General features: G+C 38.7%; 3 protein-coding genes across 5 annotated transcripts; 1 reads left to right on the forward strand and 2 right to left on the reverse strand.

Moving 5' to 3' along the window:
* Positions 1–339: 339 nt before the first annotated feature.
* On the reverse strand, positions 340–3,971 carry LOC126627428 (nucleolar GTP-binding protein 1-like). 2 transcript variants are annotated; one of them, XM_050296958.1, is made up of 3 exons: positions 3,852–3,971; positions 812–2,857; positions 340–621 (listed from the first exon to the last, which is right to left on the reverse strand). In XM_050296958.1, the coding sequence occupies exon 2, from the start codon at positions 2,838–2,840 to the stop codon at positions 822–824; it is 2,019 nt and encodes a 672-aa protein (XP_050152915.1). In that variant the 5' UTR covers positions 2,841–2,857; positions 3,852–3,971; the 3' UTR covers positions 340–621; positions 812–821. The 2 variants fall into 2 exon arrangements, with proteins under 2 accessions (XP_050152915.1, XP_050152916.1); XM_050296959.1 differs by having other exon boundaries at positions 812–2,854; positions 3,852–3,965.
* An 11,565-nt stretch (positions 3,972–15,536) lies between these two features.
* LOC126626720 (protein phosphatase 2C 29) lies at positions 15,537–23,203 on the forward strand. Of its 2 annotated transcripts, XM_050296116.1 has the most exons (5): positions 15,537–15,869; positions 16,033–17,918; positions 19,298–19,411; positions 19,979–20,243; positions 22,520–23,203. In XM_050296116.1, exons 2-5 carry the CDS (start codon positions 16,080–16,082, stop codon positions 22,642–22,644), a joined length of 2,343 nt encoding a protein of 780 aa, XP_050152073.1. In that variant the 5' UTR covers positions 15,537–15,869; positions 16,033–16,079; the 3' UTR covers positions 22,645–23,203. The 2 variants fall into 2 exon arrangements, with proteins under 2 accessions (XP_050152073.1, XP_050152072.1); XM_050296115.1 differs by having other exon boundaries at positions 15,537–17,918.
* An 812-nt stretch (positions 23,204–24,015) lies between these two features.
* Positions 24,016–26,493, reverse strand: LOC126626851 (pentatricopeptide repeat-containing protein At5g46580, chloroplastic-like). Its single transcript, XM_050296253.1, has one exon. The coding sequence runs from the start codon at positions 26,358–26,360 to the stop codon at positions 24,195–24,197; it is 2,166 nt and encodes a 721-aa protein (XP_050152210.1). The 5' UTR covers positions 26,361–26,493; the 3' UTR covers positions 24,016–24,194.
* Positions 26,494–26,585: the final 92 nt, after the last annotated feature.

The following is a 26,585-nucleotide window of genomic DNA, read 5'->3' on the forward strand; positions in this document are numbered from 1 at the left end:
ATCTGGGAAGAGGATCCTCTCCGATCCATTTTGTGAAGATCTTAGGGATCTCCACATTCTAACCATTGATCATATATCGTGCGGTCAATTTTTGTCAGATACTATGTGTTTAATTTTAAATAAATAAAAATCCAATGATTTCTAACCGCTCGATACACTTTGAATGGGTAGAGATCCCCACAAAGTGGATCCGGATGGGATCAATCTGCCTCCCCCAGGAAGAAGTCCAACTTCCCGTGGCGCGGGGGGGGGGGGGGGTTGATGCGCACAACGCCGTTGCTATCAAGACCTGAGATACGGGCGGTCGCCCACCATCCAAAATCTTAACCTGAAGGGGTATAACACAAACGGGCAGCAATTTCACTCGGGCCAAGTTTCGCAGTTTGTCAAAACTACAAAATTACGAAACCAAATCTTCACCAAAAAAAGGTTACGAAACGAATTCAGATCCAAAATTGCCTAAAGAAAAAAAACACAATTTAGAATAAAAGAATGGAAACTACTAAGACTTTTCTGGTTACATGATCTTGCAGGCCGCAATCCCCAGCCGAAACAGCAACCAAAGAACCGAGTTCTTTTGCAGCAGCAAGTACAACTCACCGTGCAAAATACAAAGCAAACCTAAGAAGAGAAGGCATATTGATTACTAGGCCAAAACTTGTATCTGGTTGTTACGAGAATGTTACTCTCACGCATCCGCATCAAAAACATGTGTGCGTAAAGCATGTAAAAGATGAAAAAAAGATGAATGCTGTTGATGCACAAAAGAAAGACGAGCTGAATTGAAAGTAATGCAATGTGTCTTACGTACCTCAAATAATCTAGCGCCTTTGGGTCTTTCCAATTGAGCGTTTTCCAGATAACAAGTGCTTTGGTTTTAAAGTGGGAATGACCCTATCTGCCTCTCCACGACGAGCATCCTTGTTTCTATTCTTATTAGATTTCCTGGCCTTCTGTAGTGCCTTCGCTTTCTGATTAGAGTCCTTGAAGCCCTCTCCAGGGACAACTTCAATCGGAGGCCTTGATCTAGACCTTGGACGAGATCTAGATAACATACGCTGCTTCTTGTTGGGTGTATCCACATCTATATCATCGCCACCATCAGCATCACCCCTGTCAACTGATCTCTCCCTCTTCCGTCCCCTAGAGACAGATCTGCTTCGAGCCCGTTCAATTGCCCTAGTAGGATCAATACCCAATTTTGAAAGCTGCCTCCTCATTCTCTTTGTTGTGAACTCCCTATCCTTGTCAAATTTCCTTGGTACAATGGGTCGACTCTCTGCTGTGCTTTTCTTCATTCTATGTTGTGAATAGCGCAAGCTTTTCTTTTTCCTTATCGCAGCCAATGTCTTTTGCTCTTCTGGAGTCAATTGGAATCCATCCATCTCAAAATCATCACCCTCCTCTTCATGATGGAGTCCTTCTCGTTCCAACTCCTCAAGCCTATGCAAAATATCAGGATCAACAAAGTCACACACATTGTGCCCATCATAAATTTCCGGCACGACATCCTCTTTCCATTCATCATTAGCTAAGATATAATGCTTCTTCAAACTGGCAGAGTATACACCTGCACCGCCATTCTCATTCTCCAAATCCCTTTCTGTATGCCTCTCTTCCTTCTCCGTTGCTTGCTTAGTCTTAGCTTCTATAACTGCTTGAGGTATGCATGGGGGCCTTTCCTTGTTGTCACGAGGCTTTGGCATGGCAATGTGAAAACGATTTAAGCAGTCATTTATCTTTTTGGATTTCATCTTCAGTTCAACTCTCTGATTCAACAACCTCTCACAAGCTGCATTCTTTACAGCAATTACCCCCTCCTCGGTCAAAGTGCTCATGGGCAAGAGTACCCCCGCATCATTTGTAGCCTCACCTCCCTGACCGATCACTGTCTTCATAGCTTCAGATTTCATCTCCGTGACCAACCTCTTGTCTTCCTCGGATATACCATCCAATGACTGCAAATCAGTCTTGTTGCAGACTATAATCAATGGTTTGTTCATAAACAGAGACTTGATGCTGTGAAAAAGAGCTGCTTGTTGGGCAATGCTGTACCCACAAGATCCTGAGATGTCCAAGAAGAACAACACCGCAGCTCTCAAGTGGGCCAAAGCTGTGATGCTGCACATCTCAATAATGTTACGGTCTTCAAACGGTCGGTCCAAGATCCCTGGTGTATCAATTACCTGGTACCTCAGGTATTTATAATCTGTGTGTCCCACAAAGAGTGACTTGGTCGTAAAAGCATAGGGTTGGACATCCACATCAGCCCTTGTGATCTTGTTAATGAATGAACTCTTTCCGACATTTGGATAACCACAAATCAATACTGTCCTGGTATTAGGGTCAATTGAAGGTAGCCTTGCCATGTGTTGCCTAATTTGTTCCAGGTAAGCTAAACTAGGACCAATCCTCTTTATAACCGTGCACATGCGGCCAAGAGCAGCGACCTTGAGACATTTGCATCGGTAAAGTGAAACACCATACTTCAACAATTTCACAAAATCTTTAGAAATATTTCCAATATTTTTACTTGCAGTATTGATTTGGCCAAGCGCAAGCTTGTAGTGGTCTTTGTTGTAGAGAACATGAAGAAGATCACCATAGAAAGGGTGGATATCATCCAGCCTAGGAAACTCATCGATGATTGTGGAGAGCTTTTCATGAAAATTCTGTTGGGTATATTTGACTTTGCGCATATAGAACTGACGAAGGCGGGAAATGGCATAACCCTTGTGGACTACAGTTGGGGTCTGCCTCTGAGTGCGAGACAGGATAATGTCAACGAAGTCCTTCCCATTGGGTACAACAGTCATCTTCTTGAAGTTATACTGCACCATGTTTACTTATTGGTCTGCTGAAAATGAAAAAAAAAAAAAAAGTGTTATTACCCAAGTTTACCATACACCGAAAATAAGAGTATCCTAACCAACGCAATCATAATTCAAAACCTGGTATTCACAGCACATCATTTAAAGGAAAACTAATGAAAAGGGCTTGAAAACTTTGAGTTTTAATGATAAGGACAAAATAAAGGGTAAAGTGAATAGTACCAGGATTGACTTTTTAGTGTAAAAATATGGTTTTTCGTTAAAGTGAACAGTACCGGGTGCTTTTCGTTAAAGTTCCCCATTTAAAAGGTTTATAAGAACCCCATTAGCGAGAGATGTATCCATACGCCTCATTGGACAGCATACAAAAACACCATTAACATGAATTTTATAGACAAAAACAACTACATACATAATGAACCTATTTTACTGAAAACAATTAACGACTAATTTCATCATAAAAATCAAAAGTTCACAACTTCCATTATGAGAGCGAAACTCAGGACTAAACCCCGTGCAACGAAGCTGAAAATTCAACATTCTCAATATGAAACAAGTAGGACACCATTGAAGGGCAGTTGTTACTTGTTACTAATCCAAGAAGAACAAAACAATTCACATAATTTCAGATAACAACCGTGCCCGACGCTGTAATTGGCGTTTCCGCCCAAACCCTCCCATAACCGATTCATGGTTTCCGCCTCACCCGCGCCTTATCCCATTTAACGAAAACTTGTTACTTTCTTTTTCCTCTGGCAAATTTAACGACATACAAATGAATATATGCTCTGCAACAAAGAACATCATAATTTCTTATCCCATTTTATTAATTATACTAATGACTACTTGAGCTGCTTAAGCAAATGTATGGCAAGAAATGGTACGATTTTAATTCAAACAAATGAAAAAGACAAAAAGACAAAACAATGCATATAAATTGCTAAAAAAAAGACAAAACAAAATAAAAATCCCATTTAGCAGAGAAACAACACACAGAGAGAGAGAATTTTGAGGACTTACTTTACAACAGAGTGCGTGTGAGGTAGGGGACGATGAAGATTTCAGAGTTCGAGAGTTTTGAGAGTTTGAGAGAAGCGGCGGCGGATGCGGCGGCGGCGCCTCTAACAAGTAGAATGGCACTCAACAAAGAAAACGATACTCGAGAGTTAAATATAGAAAAAGGGCTAGGCTTTTACACCGCAAACCCAACCAAATAGGCCCAATAAGCCCAATAAGCCCAATAGGCCCAATAGATATGGTTTTTGGTGTTAGTATGAGTCCATATCCATATATTTGTGTTCCACTAAATAAACTTCATAGAGCTTTGATTTTCAGTCATAATTTAGAAGAAAATTGTAAAAGTACAATTAGATAACTCAACTTGACAAGGCGATGGGCAACGCCAACATTCTTGCATCCTACTTAATCTCCTAAAACTCAAATTTCGTCACTTACCAGCTCAACATTTTCCTCACTTCACCTATGTTGTCATAGTCCATTATCGAATCCGTTAAAGTTTTTTTCCATGTCACAAGTAAGAATCTATTGCTAAAAGACTGGTTTCCATCAATATATCAGTCACACACTTATATAACACATACATCCACAACAATGCTTTTCATTTGTTCTACCCAAACAATTTTCACAAATTTGTTATCCAACTTTAATGATTCATGAGTTAGATGAAACTTGAATTGAGTTTTATGTGATAAAGACATGATAAAGACTTAAAAACCCATCATTCACTGGAGACATTTTTAATGTACCTAGAACATGGCCCGATACACCAAACGTCATTATACAAATGACTGCGAACTTGACAAAAAATATGTTTCCAACCATTTATATCATAACATCTGTTTTTCTGAAACACTCAAAAATTTCTCCAATTACAATTCCAAGTCATATGGAAGTGGCCCCGCCTATCACGACTCTATTTGGAGTCGTTGACTAGCTTATCAACAGTGGACCCCACATGGTATTTTCCCGCCTTTTTATGTTAATTTTGGGCGGATTAGTAATTTTCATGGCGAATTTAATAAAGGTTTTGGTAGCTAAACTTTGAATCTCTTGCTTTGTTTAAAAGATGAGTTTCACAAAGAGGTAGGGTGGTATTTGACATTGTCTTGCTGATTCTTTAATCAAGTTGCCCATTTCTAATTACCACATTAAAATATTGATTAAAAGTCTTCTAATCATTTTTATTTAAATAATTAAATGCCATATTCAATGAACTAGTTAATTGTTATTATTTGCTATCATTATCAAATCAACTTCATAAATCATATCATGTGTTTGTACTATAAAAAAAACATGAGTCATTCTGAATCTTTTTATTGACTTGTTCTCAAAAACTCAAATGGTATCCAATTTTTGTCTCTAATGAATAGTTTTAGTACCTCTAAATTGGAACAAGATCCTCTTCGGATCTTTTCTATCCAGATTTTGTAGACAAAATAATCTCAACTGTAACATCCCACATCGTTCAGGGGAATTGATTATCTATGCCTTATATGTATATTTTCATATTTTCCTAAGACAATACTCTTTGGGAGCTCATTTGCTTCGAGTTCTATCGGAACTCCGAAGTTAAGCGAGTTTGTGCGAGAACAATTCTAGGATGGGTGTTCCACTGGGAAGTTCTTGTGTGGGTTCCTAGAAACAAAACCGTGAGAGTGTGGTCGGAGCCCAAAGCGGACAATATCATGCTACGGTGAAGTCGAGCCCGGAATGTGATGGAGGCCCGAGCTGGGATGTGACATCAACCGTTCACGTAAAATCATGCGGGTAAGATCATAATTCCTCTTCAACTTTCTCACTCTTTCTCTTTTTCTTCAAGATCCTTGCCTTCTTCTCCTACGGCGGACGAAGCAAAACTATAGAGAAGAAGAAGACGAGGAAATTGGGAGGGGTTGAAGGTCAGGGAAATATGCAGTGGGAATTGGGGTGGGAGGGGAAGGTGAGTGATGGTAGGGAGTATGCAGGATCCGGATGGAAGGGGATCCAGAAAGGATCTGCTCCTCTCTATATTTACCTTTTGCTTTATTATAGAATTTGAGTTTAGACAATGAAAAAGAAAATGATTTTTGTACTCTTTTTTATGTACTCTTGCGTCTTTTTAATTAAGCGTTGATTGAATAAGTTAATAAAAAATGGAAAAAAAAAACACAAAGGAGAGTGAAGAAGAAGGAAACAATAGCGTATAATTTATTTACCTTGAAAATGAATTCGACATGAGGAGGACTTAACGTCTTAGGCTCTTAGCAGGTGATATAATTTTTTGCAAACCACAAAAAGAATAATTGGAATGCAACCTTTGTAATTTTAGAACAAACAACAAAGACTGTTTTGGCCAATGAAAAGAAGCAAAGGTTATTTTGAAGAAACGGATGTTCATTCACTTTCAATTGGTAAACAAAAAGAATAGAAGTTATTATTATATAGTTTATTGTCCTTTGTATATCATTCTCTTCTCTTATAGCAGTTGCACCCCAGTAAGGTAATAGTTGCCCTCTCAATTGGGCGAAGGCAATTATTGCCTTGGTGAATGGTAATGCCTGAGTTCATCGCCACTCTGTAAATAAATTGTTCGGGCAATTCGATACTAAAAGTTCATTTTTATTATTATTTACCAGTATATGCCCACACATAAAGTGTGTGAATTTTTTTATTTTTGTTTTTAAAATTAAATGAGAGAGGAAGAAAGTGAGAGAGAACATGAAAGCGGGAGAGAGATTTTTTTTTTTTAATTAGAGATGTTAAAATCATTTGTTGGTGAGACTTAAACAAAAAACAAGCAAAATTTTGTTTTGTAAAATTACGTTACTACCCTTAACCTTTTGTTGTGATAGAAGACTAAATAGTCTTTTCACCCTATTTTGGTTGAGAAAGAGTGTTCTACTAATATGTAGTTTAGATTATTTTTTATTTTGTAGAAAAATCTCCTCTCTTCCTCCTTTTTTTTCTTCAGAACTCTCTCGTTTCCTCTGTTCCTTTTTCATCTTCATCTTCCTCTTTCTCCCTCTCCATCTTTTTCTCCGCCTGATAAGAGTATATTTATGCGACTTTGTTAGCTTATTTCTTTGCATTTACTTAGTTAGTTTTTAGTTATTATAGTGATTTAAGCTATTTTCGTGTGTTTGTAGGTCCAAATGGCAAAGGTGACAAAAAGGGCAAAATGAAGCAATTTGGAGCAGTTTTGGACTTTGATTGGATAGCATGCGTATGGAGCATAATGGATGGACGTTTTTTGTGACAAATGATGCTAAAAATGTGCTACAAATCTAGAAGAATTAAATTAAGGCTTGGAAGACAAGGAATCAGCTAAAAATAAGGAGACCTTATCCAATCTTATCTTATTCAACCTTATCCAAACTAACCTTATCTTATCCTAATCCTATCTTGCCTTATCTCCAGTTGTAAGGGGGAGTCTTTATCATGTTTTAATAATGCATATCTGATTCTAGAAGTCCTAAAATCATGCAAACAATTTAATCCCTTTTCTCCTAGAATTGTGTCGTGCCCTATCCTTGTCCTCCAAGGATTGGTGCTGTGAGTTTGCCTATATATACACACATTGTGCCGCAGCTTTAGGGAAGGGGATTTTTCAGAGAGAGAGTTTTAGAGAGAAAATACATTAGTGTGCACAGGTTTTTAAGAATTTTAGAGACTTGTGCCGTGCTTGGGACAAAAGAAGGAGATAAGGAGTTTTGAGCCGTGCTGCATCCAAGGATTGTGCAATCTGCCATTGGATTGCTGGAGCGTCTTGGGTTCTTTCTATCCTTATTTTAGATTGCTTTTCAACTATGACAAACATGTGTAACTAAATTTCTTTTTGGCTAGAGGTGAATTCGAAGTCATGATCATATGTTTTGTATAAATTGATTACATCCAGTTATTGTTTCGTAAACCATCAATGTGATCTACTTATCTGTTTTATAGAGAATTTATTTTTATATGTTGATTAAGGACGCGTACTTAGTTTGCATGCAGGGATTTGATGCTAGACTAGAATATAAGGAAATTTTACTTAATCGTTATAAACTTATATTTGCAAGTAATAAAAGTCACTAGTCATGATTGAGTTAAGTAAATTCCTAGCAGGAGTATCATGCAGTTCATAGTTACGAATACTTTGTCAATGCTTATGATTTTCACAGAACTTAATGATCTTTGATATGTATCTCTATCATGTTGTTTATAGTTAGGGAACTTGAGAAGAATAATTTGGTTGCGTCGCTGAATCCAATTCAATGAACTTAGGAAAATCTGAGTGTTAATTTGTGCAGTTCACGGTTAATTTGGGGCATTGTCATTCGTGGTTTATAGGAATAATAACCAGAAATCAATTTGTATGCATATGTTTCATGTGTGGAGAAGAATCCTCTAGCTAGCCTTTCACCTAATTTTCGTCCAAACCTACTTTGTTTCTGCAATTTACTTGTTTAAGTCAAAATTTCGTTCAAAACCCCCCCTTAGTGTTTTGTGTTAGTTTTGTCTAGTTTTCAGTTTTTAAGTCTAATTTGTATTGATTAGCATCCCTTTTAATCCACAACCTAGAACGATCCCTACTTATCCATACTACAATTGCATAATTTATAGGGTTTAATTTGTGTGTTAATTTTTACCACATCACCGCCCCCTCTACCTCTCCTTCACTTCCTCTTCCTCTCCATTTCCTTCTCTTTCTCGATCCCACCTCAACCCTTCTCTCTGCACCTTGGCCCTTTCTGTCTTCCTTTCTTGATCCTGCCTCCACGGATCTGAGTTTTGGGTATGGGTTTTACGTTTTGGGTTTGCAACTCGCCTCATCCGTCTCTACTTAATCTGCTCCAATAGCTTTTGGGTTTTGGGTCTAGGTTTACGGTGACTTTGAAGTGGTCGACGTCGACATGAGATCAAATGGCACTCGGGCGCAAGGTCAGACAATCCTTGCCTGATTGAGCAGTCTGGCAAAGTGGGGCCCAATGATTTGCCAGACTATTTCCTATGGTGTGGGGTGGAACTACTCTTAAAAATCTCAAATAGTGATGCTACATGTTCTAAACAAACCCAAGGAATGCACTTGTGGGATTTCAAACACGAGTTGGGGGTTCCAAACCTTTATTCTCTTTCCACTAGACTAACCCATTGGCCCCAAGGAGGATATATCTAGAGAGAGAAAAAACGAGATCGTGAGCGAGATAGTGATATGTTCATATAGTGAGAGTGAGAGTTTATTTTTAAAACGTTAAATTATTAAAATCTTTGTTCTTAACAAGTTGAAGCGGGTACTTGACAAGTGACTAAAATGACCCATTAGATTAACTAGTTCACACTATTCCAACTCGACCACTACACTGGGGCCTTAACTTTGATTTTTTTTGTCCGTGTCCATGTCGTATAATGGGATGTGTACGATATTGTCAAAATCCCTACAATACCCATGTTAATAAAACGAACCACAATAGGCAAAGTAGTTTTAAAACAAATGGTGGTCGTTTGGTGGTTTAATTTGAGTGAGTTTCATTTTTTGTTGATCTAGTTGGGTTTGAATGTCTAATTTTTTGTTGTTGTTGATTTGATCCGAGTGTTTGATTTGGACAGAAGAAGACGGTAGAATTCTTTGGGTGGGTGGGAAACGGGCGGGGAAGGCTCGAGACAGCATATGATGGAGGGTTGGTATGATTGTGGAATTTTTTTAGGGAGTTTTCACAATAAACTGTAGTACTGTTCACTTTAATGAAAAACCATATTTTTATACTAAAAATTCAATCTTGATACTATTCACTTTACCCTTTGTTTTGTTATTATCGTTAAAATTCAAAGTTTTCAAGTCATTTTCATTAGTTTTCCTATTTTTTTAACAACTCACAAATTGTTGAATACACTCATATAAAAATTTATTATTAAACGACTTATAAACCATGATATGAAATGAAAGTTTAAGCCCTCAAAAGATGCTAAAAATATATATTTTGCATACACACCAAATAATTTTCAATGTGTATTCAAATAAAAATGTTTATTGTCTGCGATTTTATTGCAATTTCTAGTAGACTCAATACTCTTAATTGAATCACTAAACGCAGCAGATATATTCATCTTCAAGCTTGTGAAGTTTTATACATTTTTACTCCTCCCATATGATTCCTTTCCAATTGTTATAAAAAATGGACTTTGGTACCAAAGGGAAGTAGATGATGCTACTTTTTTTTTTAAGGTAAAAATAGATGATGCTGCTTTGGTTGATCAATTTTTAGCATAACAATCGAGGCCCTTACTGCAAAAACATTCTGCTAAAAGTATATGGGGTATAGTCACTTAGTATTACGATCTAGTGGTACTGTGGTATTCTTCTTCACTTGTAAGTGAGAGATTTTAGATTCGATTTGCGTCAAATGCACATTTGAACTATATTATTGTGGCTAGTTCTTTGTGAGGCTTAGCCACTTCCCCACCCCCGTAATGTAGATATTATCGTTTGTTAAAAAAAATGAAGTATGGCGAGTAAAGGTAGTATTGGAAAGTAAGGGCTGGTTTGGTATTGCTGTGCTTTGAAAAAAAACTGTTGTGAGAATAAGCGGCTGTGCTGTGAGAATAAGCGGCTGTGAAATAAATCAGCAGAGTGTTTGGTAAACTTTTTTGTAAAAGTGCTTTTGGAAAAAAAACAGTCTGATAGTGGGTCTTTTCATTAAAGGAGCACTGTAGCTCCGTGTGCTTTGAAAAAAAGCCAGTTTTCCAAAGCTGCAAATAGCAGCTTCAACTTTTTCTTTTGATTTCAGCTTATTTTCACAGCAGCTTCCAAAATAAGCCATTTTTTTTTCAGTTTACCAAACACCTAAAACCCTCATAGCTTTTTTTCATGGGTGCTTTTTTTTAAGCACCTCACTCCCAAACCACCCCTAAGTGATGTGTTTTAAGATAAATTTTAATTAAAAAAAAAAGTAAATGTACGATGCATTCAGCATGTATGGTGTATTTAACAATATGTAGAATGCAAATAAAACAACCATTTTAATATAATTTCTATTTTGGAATGAAAATTTGAATTCATTTTTAAATTTTGTGCCATGTAAGCTAAAAAAACCTAGGCTTTGCAGTTCGCACATGATATGTCATCGTTTAATGAATTTTTTTTGCAATAAATCTAACGGCCGGAACTAAATTGTCATAATTTCGTAGTGTACATGTAACAAAATGTTAAAATTGAAAATCAAAATTACGTACAAGCCTTAAGTTCAGTCTACCATCGTCATTGGGAGGGGAAATTTTCAGTGTGTCAGGAATATAGGCCAAAACACAAGCGTCATAATATAATCGGTTGAAAACTTGAAAAAAGAAATGCCACCTAATTTCAATGGGTGAGATATAAATATGGGATCCCAATTAAAAAGATGTGATTCAGGCCATAACTGACCAAGTATTTAGTCATTATATTATTGTGACTTCCTTCCTGCCTCCTTCCTCCCTCTCTTAAACAGATTATTGAACTTCTCTAGGGCTAAAAAAAATAATAGGATGTTTCATGAGTTAGAATAATTTTTTTACATATTTGCTTTGATACTTTAATATGACTTCACTGCGTTGCTTTACATGTAAAGCATTTATTTTATGTTTGTGGAATGAACAATAGAAATAAAACAACTACTACGCCAATTTAGAAAAGTTCGTGAAACATCACAACTAATAGATTAATTTTATGTTTGTTCGCCCTTTACCCATGTATTACTTTTTGTTATTGCAACGACACTACTTATTGATGCATCATTTTTATCAAAAAGGGGTACTCCTTTACATAATTTTTGTACTTCAACAATTCTTCGTTTCTTAACAAATTTCATCTCTTATGTTACCATTTCTTATGATACAAAAGAAACAATAATACTCGGAAAAATATGTTGGTCTATTTACTGTTGAAAAACCAATGCTAGTCGTTTTCTTTTTCCAGCTTGTCTTATCTTTTTCACACAATGATATGCAGACGTTTATGGTAGTCGCAACCACGACGTGCAAAAGATTCACGATTTTCGAAATTATTGTAATAACCTGGTCAATAGTTATGTGATCCTTAAGATTCAAATAATTAAGTACATCTTGTAAGTTGTTTTTATCATACCAAATAAACACCAAACTTAGAAACTCTCGTATTTGATACCCCATGTAAGTTAAATATGTTGCTTTGACCGTTTTAAAAGAAAACGCGGTTTTTATTTTACTAATGACTCATACCTTTTCCTCATCCCTCGCCTTAAAGTTCAACTACATCCAAGGGATCATTATCTGAGAAAATCAAAAGTTACTTGTTCTTTCCTACTTTATGGCCAGATTAAACATGTTTCCAATTGTGGTCATTTTGCTTTTAGTGAGCTGCGCAGTTCCAACCTTGGCGCATTTGGATAACTCACCGGCCGTGGTTGAGTGCAAAAAATATTTTAACATAAAGTATGCATTCTATATGTACAACTATATTTTCAAAGGGCGGAGCATTATTGACAACAATTGTCGAGCTCTTGTGGCGTTGGGAAGACCATGCCATAATATATTGGTGAACACCACTTATGCTTATGGTTACTATGGCAAAATAGATGTGATTCAAGCTAGGGCTAATCAAGTATTTTATCATTGTATTATTGTGACTTCTGTCCAACCTCCTTTTCTCTCTTAAATAGAGAATTGAACTTCTCCAGGACTTAAAAAATTATGGGATGCTTCATATGAGAATAAAATTTCGATATATTTGCTTTGATGCTTCATGAAACATCCCACAGATCTTAGGTTCTTATTTCGTGAAAAACTCATTCCAAGACATTTTGCATCTTCTATTAAAGATGCTCTTAGAGACTGATGCAAGAACTATAGGGATCTAATTTGGAGTAAACCATTAGCTTATAGGTCAACAAGTATGACTAATTCACAAGATAAGAACCGAAGATCTTTTACTAATTCATACTAAAGCGTAATTTGTTTCCTAACAAACGTCGCACTCCACGAATATTGAGTAGGACTAAGGATTTAGAGAAAATTATGATATAACTCTTCTGTGCGTTGAAGGAGGACTCATTGATATGGGATTTGGTCCAACTCAACAAAAAAAAGTACTTATACTTTTATATTTTAATTTTAATGAAAATTAAAATCAAAATAGGTGAATGAATATGTTTGAAATTACAAGAAAGTTGAATAAGAATTGATTGGAGTAGGTTACCATTACAATCATGTACATTGACCATTGACTACACGATAAATACGACCATGTTCAAATTAGTTAATTTCAAAGTATAAGTGTTGTTTTTTTAAGAGCAAGTACTATATTCAATCATACAACGAAAAAATTATGTACATATGGGAGGATAGGTTGCATTTAAATGGGCATTGATAAAAAAATTTGTTGGGTATTTCAACCAGTCGAAGGAAAAAAAGGATCTCACACTAACAAATTACAAAGTTGTACTATTCTCCAAAAGAAGATATGTGATTACATTAAGAGGTTCCTCAAGCCAAATTATTCGTTGATATAAAGTTAGACCCAGTCGGACCAGTCTTTGAGCAACCTTGTTTGTCTCTCACCGGGTGAGTTTTGGTTGGGAAATTGAACGCATAAAATGGTGAGCATCATTCACCACATGTCTCACCGAAGAAGTGTCATCAGCTGTATTAAGTTTTAATGCAGCAAGAACCATCATTGCACCCCATTCAAATTCCAACGATTCTGCTGACAACTCTCGTTCCAGCAACACCACGGAATGTGCTGTTTGCACTATACATAAAACATAAGGTGCATTTTTTCTCACCATCGTCTAGTAGTGGTAATGCTCACCATCCCCTATTTACTATCGTTTGATGAATCTAAATTTTGACTTTTGGCTTTGTTGCTTTGACTAGTAAAGCATTTTGTTTGTAGAATGAACAATAGTAATAAAACAACTACCACGCGAATTAAAAAAAAAAAATTGTGAAACATCACAACTAAAAGATGAATTTTATATTTGTTTGGCCTTTACCCACGTATTACGTTTCGTTATTGCAATGGCATAGCCTATTGATGAGTCATGTTTTTTTTTTTTTTACTCATTTCAATTCAGGCATGTACGGAATTATTGTTGGGTTGGCTACTCGTATGGTCGTGATCTTCCTTGTAACTGTCATATGTGTCTTCTTTGTTGTTTCTGATTCTGTGTTGGGGAAGATGAAACCTTCTCCTTAACGTATTGTTGTATATTCTTACGAAATGACAATGAAATAGGTTTATGAAAGATTCTATATCAACTCATGTTGAACTTTTAATTCAAGAAATTATACACATACTACCTAGTGGGGCCCATAACCTAAAGATGTAAATTTATATTTTCATTTAAAATTTTCGGCCAAGATATGAGTATTTTTAATTACCTTAAAATTTGGTCATTTGAGAGCTTTTCTGACCAACAAAAAATTTGAAAGATTCATTCAAAGATATTTTGCATCTTCTATTAGAAATGCTCTTAGAGACCCACGCAAGAAAGCATGGGGATCTAATCGAGAGTAAACCCTTAGCCTGTATGTCAGCAAGTATGGCTAATTCACAAGATAAGAATCTAAGATCTCCACTTATCCTTTATTAATGAAGCGTAATTTTGTTTCCTAGCAACCGTCGCACTCCATGAATTGTGAGTAGGGTTAAGAATTTAGAGAAAACTATGAGATAACTCTTCTGTACATTGAAGGAGGAGCTCATTGATGATGTATATTGATCCATCTTAAGAAAAAACAGCACATATACCTCTATGTTTTAATTTTAAGAACAATTAAAATCAAAACAGGTGAATGAATATGTTTGAAATTACAAGAAAGTTGAATTAGATTTGATTGAAGTAGGTTACCATAAAAATCGTGCACACCGACCATTGACTACAAGATAAGTTTTAGATAGATACGACTTTGTTCTAATCAATTAATTCCAAAGCATGTGTGTTGTTTTTTTAGCAACAAATTCATTCATACGACGAAAAAATTACGAATATATGAAAGGATAAGATGCATTTAAATGGATCTCGATAAAAATCTTGCCAGAAATTTTAACCAGGTCAAAGGAAAAAAAACCTTTCCGCACTAACAAATTACAAAGTGTTACTATCCTCTAAAAGAAGATTTACATCAAGGGGTTCATCAAACCAAATTATTCGTTTATATAAAGTTAGACCGAGTCGCGCTAGTCTGTGAGCAACCTTGTTTGCCTCCCGTCGGGTATGAGTGAGTTTTATATGAGAAATTGAACGCATAAATGGCGAGCATCATTCACCACATGTCCCAACGAAGAAGCGACGTCTACTGTTTAAGTTTGTAATGCAGCAAGAACCATCGTTGCATCCCCTTCGAATTACACTGATTCGGTAAGTATGAGCTTGACCAACACTTGAACGCCGTGGGTAAAAATATTTCCTAAAACATGCGTGCATATTTGTGAAACTGAAATCGTTGTCACATCATTAAATAGTTAATGCATCCGAATTCCGCAACAACGTAACACATACATTGCTCATCTGTGTTTTGAATATTCCACAACAACATGATGAGGATAGTCCCAGGGGCATAATGGTACTTTGAGATAAAACAGAAAGGTGGTGGTCAACCCAGATTGGGCCTTGGGCTCGGGGTCTAAAGTCACAGGGTGTCCGATAATCCAAACAGCGAAAAGGACAAGAGCACCCCTATAAGACAAACCTTTTTAATCCGACCTCGGTTTTCTTCAACATTGACCCTGCAGAGAGTGAGTGACTGAACGCTGAACAGTCCTACTCCCTCCCACCACCGCTTTCTGTCCTCCCTCCTTCTTTCCTTCCTTCCCCAAGGCCAATCCGGAGGGAGGGACAAATAGTCCGACCGAAAACTACGCCCCAGTCGCCAATCGGGAAACCACCGTAGTTCCACGTGTCTTCCGACGTGGCAGGTACTCCAAACCAGGTGTAACCGTCAACCAAGAGCCAACAACTGCAGCCAACAACAAAAGATTTAAATTCAAAAAAATCACAAATTGGTTTTAGAGAGAGAAAGTCGTCTTTCTCTCTCTACAAAAACGAGGTCGGCCAGTCTAATATAAAATCACTGCCACTCTCCTTCTCTCTCTGTTTATTTTCTCGCCCTTTCTCTCTCTTCTCTCTCTGCTTCTTTCTTTTTTTGTTTTTTTTTCGTTTTTTCTAATGGTGTTATTTGGGTTGTTGAGCTTTGCCGGAAAATCGTGTAGGGGACAATTTTCTCGGTAGCCAAACCGCTGGACGCGACTCAAATGTGATGGGGAGTGGAGTCTCCACCCTCTCCGACTGCTTCCGGCCGGTTCACCGGACCAACCACCACCAGCCGGACCACAACGACGTTGTGTTCGCGGCGTCCGAGCCCCTGGACGAAACCCTAGGCCACTCTTTCTGCTACGTCCGCAACTCAGCTCGCTTCCTCTCTCCTACTCAGTCGGATCGCTTCATTTCCCCTTCCAACTCCCTCCGGTTCTCGCCTCCTCACGAATCCGGCTCCAGAACCCGACCCGGATTGCACGAAACCGGGTTCAAAGCCATCTCCGGGGCTTCCGTCAGTGCCAATAGCGCTACTCCCAGAACTGTCCTCCAGCTTGACAATATTTACGACGATGCCACTGAGAGCGTTCTCGGCGGCTGCGGGGGTGGCGTCAGGGGGAGTCTAGTCAATGGTTTTGAGAGTACGTCGTCGTTTAGCGCCTTGCCTCTTCAGCCCGTGCCACGTGGCGGCGAGCGAGATCCCTCGGGTCCAATGGAGCGGCCGGGCTTCTTCCTCTCTGGCCCATTAGGTAGCGGTGCCCTCTCGGGTCCCCTCGACCCGAACGCCAACCCAGCCGGGCCCGACGGGCGGGATCACTTCTCGGCGCCGCTCGGTGGGCTTTACGTGAAGAAGAGGCGGAAGAAGGGCATTTCGGGGATTGGGAAGGCGTTGTATCGGAATTTCTCGGAGAAGAAGCAGCGGCCCTGGGTTGTTCCGGTGCTCAATTTCGTCGGCCGGAAGGACAGCCCACCGTCGATCGGGGTGGAGCCTGAGCCCAAGAGCGAGAGCAATGTCCAGTGGGCTCTTGGCAAAGCCGGGGAGGATCGTGTACATGTGGTTGTATCGGAAGAGCAGGGGTGGCTGTTTGTTGGGATTTACGATGGGTTTAATGGCCCTGATGCTCCGGAATTTCTGATGGGTAATCTCTACCGTGCATTTTACAATGAGCTTCAGGGTTTGTTTTGGGTGGTTGATGACGATGATCAAGCTCCGGAAGCCGAAAAAGCCAATAACAGTGACCCAGCACCAAATGTAGCTTCAGAGAGTGAAGTAGTTGTAGAGGTCCAAACCAAAAATGAATCGAATTCAGATTCTAACCCCTTGCCCGAAGCTGATCGGGAAAAGAGAGTGACGTTTCAATCTGAGGGTGTCAGGAGGCGGCGGCTTTGGGAATTGCTGGCAGAGGCTGAGGCTGAAGAGGGGCTTGACCTTTCGGGTTCCGAGAGGTTTGCATTTTCTGTTGATGACGCAGTTACAGTGAGCAATGAGGGTTCAGGTTCTGCAGTGAGTAGGCGGTGGCTTTTGCTTTCGAAATTGAAACAAGGCTTGACTAAGCACAAGGAAGGTCAGGGTCATAGTAGGAAATTGTTTCCATGGAGGTTTGGTTTGGAGGATAAAGAAAAGGTTGAGGTTGAGAATAGAGTGGAGGAGAGGTCTGCTCCAACTGGCAGGAAGATGAAGGAGGGCCCGGTAGATCACGAGTTGGTGTTGAGTGCATTGTCAAGGGCTTTACATGTGACGGAGGAAGCATATTTAGAGATGACCGATAAGGTTCATGATACGAATCCAGAACTTGCATTGATGGGGTCGTGTTTGTTGGTTGTGCTAATGAGGGATGAGGATGTGTATGTGATGAATTTGGGGGATAGTCGGGCCATTGTTGCCCATTATGAGTCCGAGGAAGGTGATTCAAGCAGTGCTTTGACAGGGCACAAGGACAATGGGTTGAACGCTGAGGATATAACTGAGTCATCCTCAGCTGTGGCCAGCAAGGAACCTACTCAAGCAATGCGATTGACTGCATTGCAGCTGTCCACTGATCACAGCACGAGCATTGAAGAAGTAAGTTCTCTGCTTCTCATGTATGTAGCTGTAGCTTTAGTTCTCATATTGTTGGAACGGTTATGAATGAATTCCTACTTGGTTGTGAGTATTTTCCTGGATGTATGTGGTGTGTTTAAGTATTAATTTTTCTAATGAATCCCGCATCAATATCAGAAACTTTTTGATATGCAAACGCTCAATTACTTGGTTGTTTTCCATGGTCTCTTGGTTCTTGAGTTGCTGTCGTTAACATTTTTGAAGCAGCATGCTTCACAATTTAATCTCGTGGTGATGCATCTTGGACATAGAATTTCTCTGTTTCTGTATGAAAAGTTGGTGAGATAAATCTTTACTAGTTGAAGCACACTTCTTGGCCATGTAATTCATGCCGGTTGTAGTCTTCTGACAGCTAGAGCTAGATATCAATTTTTTTTTACTTTATATTTTTGTTCCCCTTAGATTGTGTAATACTTAGCTAAATATGTATTCAAGTTTTCATTTTTAGAAAATGCCACACGGCTCTGATGTGAAGGCAAACTTAAGGTTCTTGTTCTTTCTTAAGCTTCTGGTGTTTCTTTAAGTGTTGGGAAAATGTAATGGCAAACTCGAGGAATTAATTTATAAGAAATCTAACCTGTATTTAAAATATCATCAGTAATTCTTTGAAAGAAATATATTATGAAAATATTAATTAAATGAAGTTAATTATAATGGAGGTGCATTCTAAAATTTGTTTTTTGTCATTATTTATGATGTGGTCTAGACTCTAAAGAAAAACTATCTAGGAATTGCAATTATCAAATCATGTTTCAACTGTTTCAATAAGCCTACTACGGTTGAATCATCCATTGGTTGAACCTGATTTTGTACACTTGCCCTAATCAATCTGTCCATTCCGTGGACGGGGACAAAAGGCTTAAAGAGTGGAAGAAGCTTCCTTTTCCTTGTCCCGTCTTTATAGGTTGTCTTTTCATTTGCCTTCATGGTCGATTCCTTTAATGGAGGGGGATAATATGTGGAAGCTTCCGTGAATGTATCTTTTTCTTGTGCCAGTTCTTCAATGTTTAATATCACCTTGTGGATGTGCGGCTGATGTGTGCGTCCTGATAATTATGAAGTGTTTTCTGTCAATGCCCTGCTGGATCTTTTCACCTCCATTCCAGACAGATACTTCTCACAATAATAATGCACTTGGACACTCGTTTTTGTCTTCTTATTGGTGATGATGTTTGGTTATTCTTCTTTGTATTATTCCTTCTCTTTCCCATCCATACATACTATCCTCTGGTAACTATTATTGGCATTTTCCTCGGTTAGTTTATGAGTCGTATTGTTTTATGCATCTCAGACTCTTTTGTTTTTAGTTTTTCAACAGTTTTTTATTTTTTGTTGTGCAGGAAGTAACAAGAATAAAAAATGAACACCCAGACGACAAACATTGTATTGTCAATGATAGAGTGAAAGGTCGTCTTAAAGTTACCAGAGCGTTTGGGGCTGGATTTCTGAAACAGGTATAAGTACAGTATTGTTAACTATCCTGTTGAAGTTCAATTTTTGCATGGTTTGGCTTGGAGATACTTATTCATATACTATTTGAGAATCTGAAGTAAAATTGTTAGCTTTAATCTTGCAAGTACCAATGAGCATATTTTCCTTTTTAGGATGAGGCCATCTTTTCTTAACATCCATAGCTGTGCATGATTATTACACATCTATTGGAAAGTTACGGCATGACATTACTTGCATAATAAAGGAATGACCTAACCATGTCCCCTAATTATTGACATAGAGTGTCCCAAGTTGTGTAACGGTCAACTCCAATTTGTACATATTTTTTCTCTTTTAACAAGAAATCATGTACATAAGTTTATTACCAATGTAAGTATAATACGTTTCTGTATATGTCAATTTTTTTTTCGCTGTAATCAATCAAAACATGAATCTTCAGGAAAAATTGTTAAAGTTACTTATGATTTTGTGTTTTTCCTGCTGCATGAAGCTCATCATGTACAAGTACATATGGATGCACAGTCCAGTGTGTTCAATAGGTAATAATGGGATTTTCTTTTGTTGTGCAGCCCAAGTGGAACGACACGTTATTGGAAATGTTTCGAAATGAGTACATAGGTACCGCACCATACATATCATGTTTGCCTTCTCTTCGGCATCATAGACTCTGCCCTAGTGATCAGTTCTTAATCCTGTCATCAGACGGTTTGTATCAGTATTTTAGCAATCAGGAAGTAGTTTCACATGTTGAGAATTTTATGGAGAAGTTTCCAGATGGAGACCCTGCACAACACCTGATAGAGGAGCTTCTTTTCCGTGCTGCAAAGAAAGCTGGTAATTTTCTCCGTTTCTATTGCCTCTTATATAGTGCAAATTGTATATACGTACTTTTGGTGTTCTTTTTACTCTTAGTTTGAATTGTTCATGGCAAGAATAATGCAAGACTTAGTAGGAAGGTGTTAGAATGTTGGATGCAGGCACTACTCTTTAGGATTGGAAATAGTTACGTATTAAATTAAGTAGATAATTTACAAAAAAAACTGCACTGGCTTCATAGGTTTTTAGCCTTGCCTAATTCAAGGATGAAATTATCGGCAGTTGTAGATATTTCGGTAGTCCAGGTTTACAGAATTATCTATGAAACAAAGAAAGAGCAAAGTCTACCTTTAAAATGGGAAATTTTAAGTGATAAGGCCTACATTTGTAACGTGGCCTAAACTAGTAATTGTAACAAACCCCAACGACATTGTTAACCAAATCCCATCTTTGCCCAAACATTCATCTAATTTGGGTTCTAGAGCTGAATCCAGAGTCAAATTTTCAACAGATTATGATTGAAAAAAGTTTTCAACACAGAGAAGGAGGCCTTCTTCTTTGTTCTACTTGTTCATATTCAACTTCTGCTTGAACTTTTCAGATCACATGTAGAAAGCTGCATGGAAATTTCAGTACCCAAACTAAAATCTCACTGACGTTTTACCAAATTTTCCATATGAAAACATATGAATTTTATCAGATAATTACTTTGAAACTATTGATGTTACAAAAACTACTGCAATTCTATCGAATGTGTAAGTACTCTGAATGAACTGTAATTTTGGCTTAAAGCAATTTCTTTAAAATATAGTATGCATTAAGGTTGTAAACTGGTTTGAACTGTTTGAGTTCGACTCATGTTTGGTCTGTTTTGGCTCGCTCAAGCTAGGTTCGCAAGTGAAATGAGCTGAGCTTGAGCAAAATAGTAGGCTCGTTAGAAAAATGAGTCCAGCTTGAGCTTTTGCTATTTTCGGCTCATAAGCTTGTATCTTGTTTTTTTTTTTGTCTTGGACATGCAGTCACTTCAAAAGTCTTTAGCTTATTATTTGCAGTTTATTATGGCAAGTAATCCTTCAAAAATAATATTGAGGGTTTAGTAATTATGTTTATTTATTTATATTAATTTCCAATTTTCGTTAAGTTTAACCACGCAAAAGATCGAGTTCACTTTACAGACGAACCGAGTGTGAACTTGAAAAAATCATTCAAGCCAAGCTTGTGCATATGTTTACGTGATAATATCAGTTGAGCCGAGCTTGAGATTGCATAATATTAACTAAGTCGAGCTTGAGCACCTGTGTACTTGGCTCGGCTCATTTACACCCCTGGTGGGTATCAGATTTAGCTAGCCGTTATACTTTGTGCTGTGACAACCTATTTCCTATACGTGGATTCATTTGATTAGTTAAGGTATTTCATGGTTGGGGTTGCGGAAGGCAATATTATATGCTTTCCATAAGGATCTATGCACAACTCTGCAAGAATGCTAATGACACTGCCACAATGACTGTATTATTTGCACCCCTGCCTAGGAATGTGGGAGCACGGAGTGATTCTTCCTCCCCTTCTGGAGGTTAATAGAATAAGACGTACAATTCGTTTCCCTTAACAGAAAGTTACATTCATTTTCATTTGAAGAAAATAAATATATAGTTTTCATTTGTAGGAGTAAGACTTCTGGGATAAGTTTGGTGAAGTTTGAACTGAATTATTTACGGTTTCATTGATGGACTGCTGTTTACAATGCTATTTACAGTTCCAAAAGATAAGTTTTGATGGGATCTTGGTTCATTTTGGGTGTAGATTTAAGTAGCGCTTGCTGATATATGCATATAGGTAATACGTCCATATTTGGTGCATTTTTAGGTGTGGATTTGAGTAGTTGTTAGTCCTTTTCCAGTGCTTTTCATTGAGTGTGTACGGCTGAAGCATCAGCATGGAGTGTGCATACAGCTGAAGCATCAGTTTTGATGGAGAAAGGAGTTCATTGAAGATGCTTTAAAGTTTACCCATCTAAAGTTTTAGGTTTTTGGCCTGCCGAAAGCAAACTTTACTGAACACTTGAAATGAAAATGATAGTGTGTATTTGCTGGCATCATCCAATATCTGACCTGGTGGGTTATGTAGTAAATCAAACTGGAATAGAAATTTTGTGCCCTAATGGACTGAAAATCGTCTGCATTTAGTTCCTCGTTATCTGATATTTGTCTGCCTAGTTTGGACATGCTTTATTATTAGTCTACACAATTTTCTAGGGTTTTCAAGCTTTGAACCTGAAGTGTTTTGTTTTGCAGGAATGGATTTCCATGAATTACTGGACATCCCGCAAGGAGATCGCAGGAAGTATCATGACGACGTCACCGTTATGGTTATATCGCTTGAAGGAAGAATCTGGAAGTCATCAGGAAAGTACCTTTGAAACATAATACACAAGCAGTATTCTCTCTAAAACAGGCGATATTGCAATTTCGGTTTTTCGGCTAGGGATATTCCGCAAGCAGCAGGGAAAAGCTTTGCTGCTGACAGTTGCATGGGTCCATTAGGGTTATCTATTCTCTCACAGCATAAGCATACAACTAATAGGCTGATATTTTATATCACCAAATACTTAATAGATGCAAAATATTGGGGTTGAGGAGGACAAGGTGAGATGTTGCAGATGGAGTTGTTGGGAAGTGCTCTTTTAGGGAGGGAAAAAGAAAAATCTTCTCCTTTCATTTCGTTTTCTTTAGACTTTCATTTTTGTTTAAAGAAGAACAAAAATAGAAAAAATTGCATAGGTGAAGGCTCATTCGATTTCATCTGTGCCTTTCTCGCTTCTCTTCTTTTCCGGAGCGGAAAATGGTGTCTGTAAATTGGTGGGGTACAGATTTACTTACTGGACTTTGAGCATTCCCTTGTCAATACTCAGCATCTCTAGTTTTGAAAGGTGGGTTTTCCACCGTTGCGGGTAACAAGAGTTCCAATTTTTACCATTATTTTCTCTCGCCTTTTCAATTTTGTGTCCAAAGAAATATGGTCTTTATACTACTGCCTAAAAACCCTTTCGATGGCATGCAACAAGAGGGAAAAGAAAATAAGGGAAATACAAGTTGTGATTTTGCACGTTAACGCTTGTCCCACAAGTGCTTCTTCAGAAAGCATTTTTGATATAGAAGGACTTCAGAGCTTTCTTCCGGCAATCTTTTAATCCTTACAAATCTGATTAGCACTACAAAGTTCGAGTTAAAAGGCTATAACTAATTAAATAAAAATAATGTGATTTTGCACATTACGGCTTTGGATGTTGCTTGTACCAAAATGACAATCTGAGGGCTTGTTTGGCAAAGTGCTTCTAAATGCTTAAAAGCGCTTTTAGATAAAATACTTTTGGGTTCCAAAAGCACTTGGAGTGCTTCCTATTACAAGCACCTGTTATGCGCTTTTTCCATAATTAACTTGTATTTTTACTAAGGTTTGATTCTTAAAACATTTTATCTAAAAGCGCTTTCAATCGTTTAAAATCGCTTGACAAATATCAACATCAATATCCTTGAATATTGGCGCCACACAATGCGTAAAGCCTATTGATCCCACGCCACTTAATGAAACCTTATATATCACAACTGTTTATTCTTACAGCACAGTAGAAGTAGCTTTTGAAAAGAACATGATACTCCCAAACTAGCCCTTAGTCTTGCAATGCGGCAGAGAAGTGAACTATGTCGTAGGTACTTTACTTGGTCCAAGTACGGTGTTTGGTGGTCATATCTTTGAGAGTCCTCACACGGTTGATTCACGAAGATCTACATTTTCGTTTTCAAAATGATAAATGTAGCTAAATTACTTTAAATCTCTTGGTTAATTTAAAAAAAAAAAAAAAAAAAATTAAAAATTCAAGAAGAAAACCAAGCAACCCCTAAACAAATAGGTTGCCTGAATACATTTAAGATGATACATTTCACATTACGTAGTATAACATATAAGCACTTAAGCTGTAGTGATGGCCGAAGACGGAGCCTGTGACTGCGCCCATGACACTAAATCCTCCCTGGTTGCCACAAAACACCCAGCTTTCTCTTCACTCTGTCTAAATGGTGCAGCCAATTTCTTCACATGAGAACCGAAGGAATGCGACAGCCCTTGCGAGAATTTGTGAGTTCCGCTGCCCGTTTGAGCGGAGAACATCTCCGGCAAGGCCTCTTCACGCTGAACTATTTTGTAGAGCGTTCCCATCCACTCTTCAAGTGCAGTGTGAGCTGCACCGATGGATAGTGACCTAACATCCAAACACCACTCCCTTGCAGTCTTGTTGTGTAGACCCGGATACAAGCCGTATAGGGTTCCCAAGTAGAGCAGCTCATGAGCTCTCTCATGGTTGTTTTTGTTTCGGCATATATCAATCAGGCAATTACAGAAGGGTCTCCGGGATTCAACCGCGGTGCTACCAATAACGTCCCTGAACTCATCTTTAATCGTGTCAAACCCGATATTCTTATTTTGCAGCACTTTGACAAGAGTCACCAACTTTGGATTAGCCTGCTGCAAACAGGAAAGCACCCTATCCTCATCCTCAGTTTCTTCACACAAGGATACGACAGAGAGTAAGCACCCACAAAGCCTATCATCTGGTTTAACCCCTTTTTCAACCGCAACGCCAAAGACTCGAACCATATCACCGAATCTTTTAGCTTTCCCCAAACCCTGAATCAAACAAGTGCACCCCATGACATTGAGCTCGATACCCAACTCCGACATTTCCTCAAACAATTTCATTGCCTCATCAACCTTCCCACCACTCCCATAGATGTTCAGCATTGCAGTGTAACTCCAACTGTCCGGCCTACAATGCTCCGACTGCTTCATATCGTCAAAAAGCTTCTTGGCTTCATCCTCCAAACCAAGGTCAGCACACATATTCAACAATGTGTTATACAAAATGAAGTCCATAGGCCACTTATTCGACCTCATTCGCTCCCACAATTCCAAAGCATCTCGAGCCCACCTTGCCTTGCCATATATCTTAACAAGGGCGGTCAATGTTTTCTCATTCGGGGTTAGCCCCGCTTCCACCATTTCTTCAAATAAGCTCCTCGCCAAACCGGGCTTTCCGGCCTTCCCCATTGCCTCTAACAAAGTGTTGTACACAACCAAATTAGGCTCCACACCAAGAGCAGCCATTTCTTGCAAGACATACCTAATACCATCGTAATCCCCAGCCTCCCCAAACATCTTACCCAAAACCGCAAATGCAATCGGGTCCGGTTTCCAGCCACTAGCTCTTCCCCTCTCATACAAACTAAGAACCTCCTCAACCTTTCCCAATTTAGCATAAACATCTAAAATGGCAGAGTAAGTCACCTCATCCGGCATCAAACCGGTCTTGTACATCCTCTCAAACCACTCCACCGCCTTGTCGAAAAGCTTGGACCTCTTGGCACAGGTGATTATTGTAGAATACGTAATGTTATCGAGCTCAATGTCGTCCCTCATCATCTCCTCCGCGAGCTCTTCGATGAGCTGAAACTGCCTCCCGAACCTCAGAGACTTCATAGTGACATTGTAGAATATGGTTTCCATGGGAAACAAATTCTGGGACTTGACCCAGTTGAAGAACATGTGGGTTTTCTGCCATGGCTTCAAGCTGTTAAGAATTAAAAGCGCATTTTCTCGGGTGGGCGGGTGCGGGATTTCTTCAAGGGCGGCCAAGAAGGCAAGTTTAGTGGCATCACAGTCGTTGAGCTTGTGGGCAAACCCCCTCAGATCTCTCACCTGAGGATTGTAAGAGTAGAGAGACCGCTTCTGCCGCTGCAGAGAAAGCACGGAGCGTTTGGGCTTGGCCGGGTTAACCCAGATGGATTTGGGCTTGGATATCAACTGGGATTGGTCTTTTGGCGGAGGAGGGTCGGAGAGGGTGGTTGTGCTTAGAGGCCGGAGTTGCTCAGACAAAGATAGAGATGGGTCTTTGTTCTTCGTCTTCTTGGTGGTGGCGGCGGCGGGTTCGGCTAAATCCGGCGGAGATTTGGGAGGAGACTTGGCGGAGCGGCAAGAAATGTTGAATTTTTTGGGTGCGATTTGTCGAAAAGATGGAGAGAAGAAGATGGGTCTCTTTGTATCTGAGGAATTCACAGTCCAGTGGACCGCACTAGTAGCCATTGAGATCGAGAGAATTGTTTAAGATTGAGAGAATTGTTCGGTAAAAGGAAGATGCTTTAGATATTTTGGCACCTTATCTAAAACTGAAGACAATTGCATTTAGGACGAACCCTGAAGTGATTTTCTTTCTGTTTCTTAAACGGAGGTGGATTGTCTCTCCTTCCATTTTCATACTCTCCTCATGCCCTGTGTGACATGTGATCACAGTTAAGCCATGTTAATATT

This window comes from Malus sylvestris, chromosome 6 (genome assembly GCF_916048215.2).
Source record: "Malus sylvestris chromosome 6, drMalSylv7.2, whole genome shotgun sequence".
In the NCBI taxonomy this organism is placed as follows: domain Eukaryota; kingdom Viridiplantae; phylum Streptophyta; class Magnoliopsida; order Rosales; family Rosaceae; genus Malus; species Malus sylvestris.

What these genes read in the sequence shown, in the direction of transcription:
- LOC126627428 (XM_050296958.1), bottom strand. Translation starts at nt 2,840, where the DNA reads ATGGTGCAGTATAACTTCAAGAAGATGACTGTTGTACCCAATGGGAAG.
- LOC126626720 (XM_050296115.1), top strand. Translation starts at nt 16,080, where the DNA reads ATGGGGAGTGGAGTCTCCACCCTCTCCGACTGCTTCCGGCCGGTTCAC. An exon ending in ACAGCACGAGCATTGAAGAA is followed by an intron (nt 17,919 to 19,297) that starts GTAAGTTCTCTG and finishes TTTGTTGTGCAG; the next exon opens with GAAGTAACAAGAATAAAAAA. An exon ending in CCGTGCTGCAAAGAAAGCTG is followed by an intron (nt 20,244 to 22,519) that starts GTAATTTTCTCC and finishes TTTGTTTTGCAG; the next exon opens with GAATGGATTTCCATGAATTA.
- LOC126626851 (XM_050296253.1), bottom strand. Translation starts at nt 26,360, where the DNA reads ATGGCTACTAGTGCGGTCCACTGGACTGTGAATTCCTCAGATACAAAG.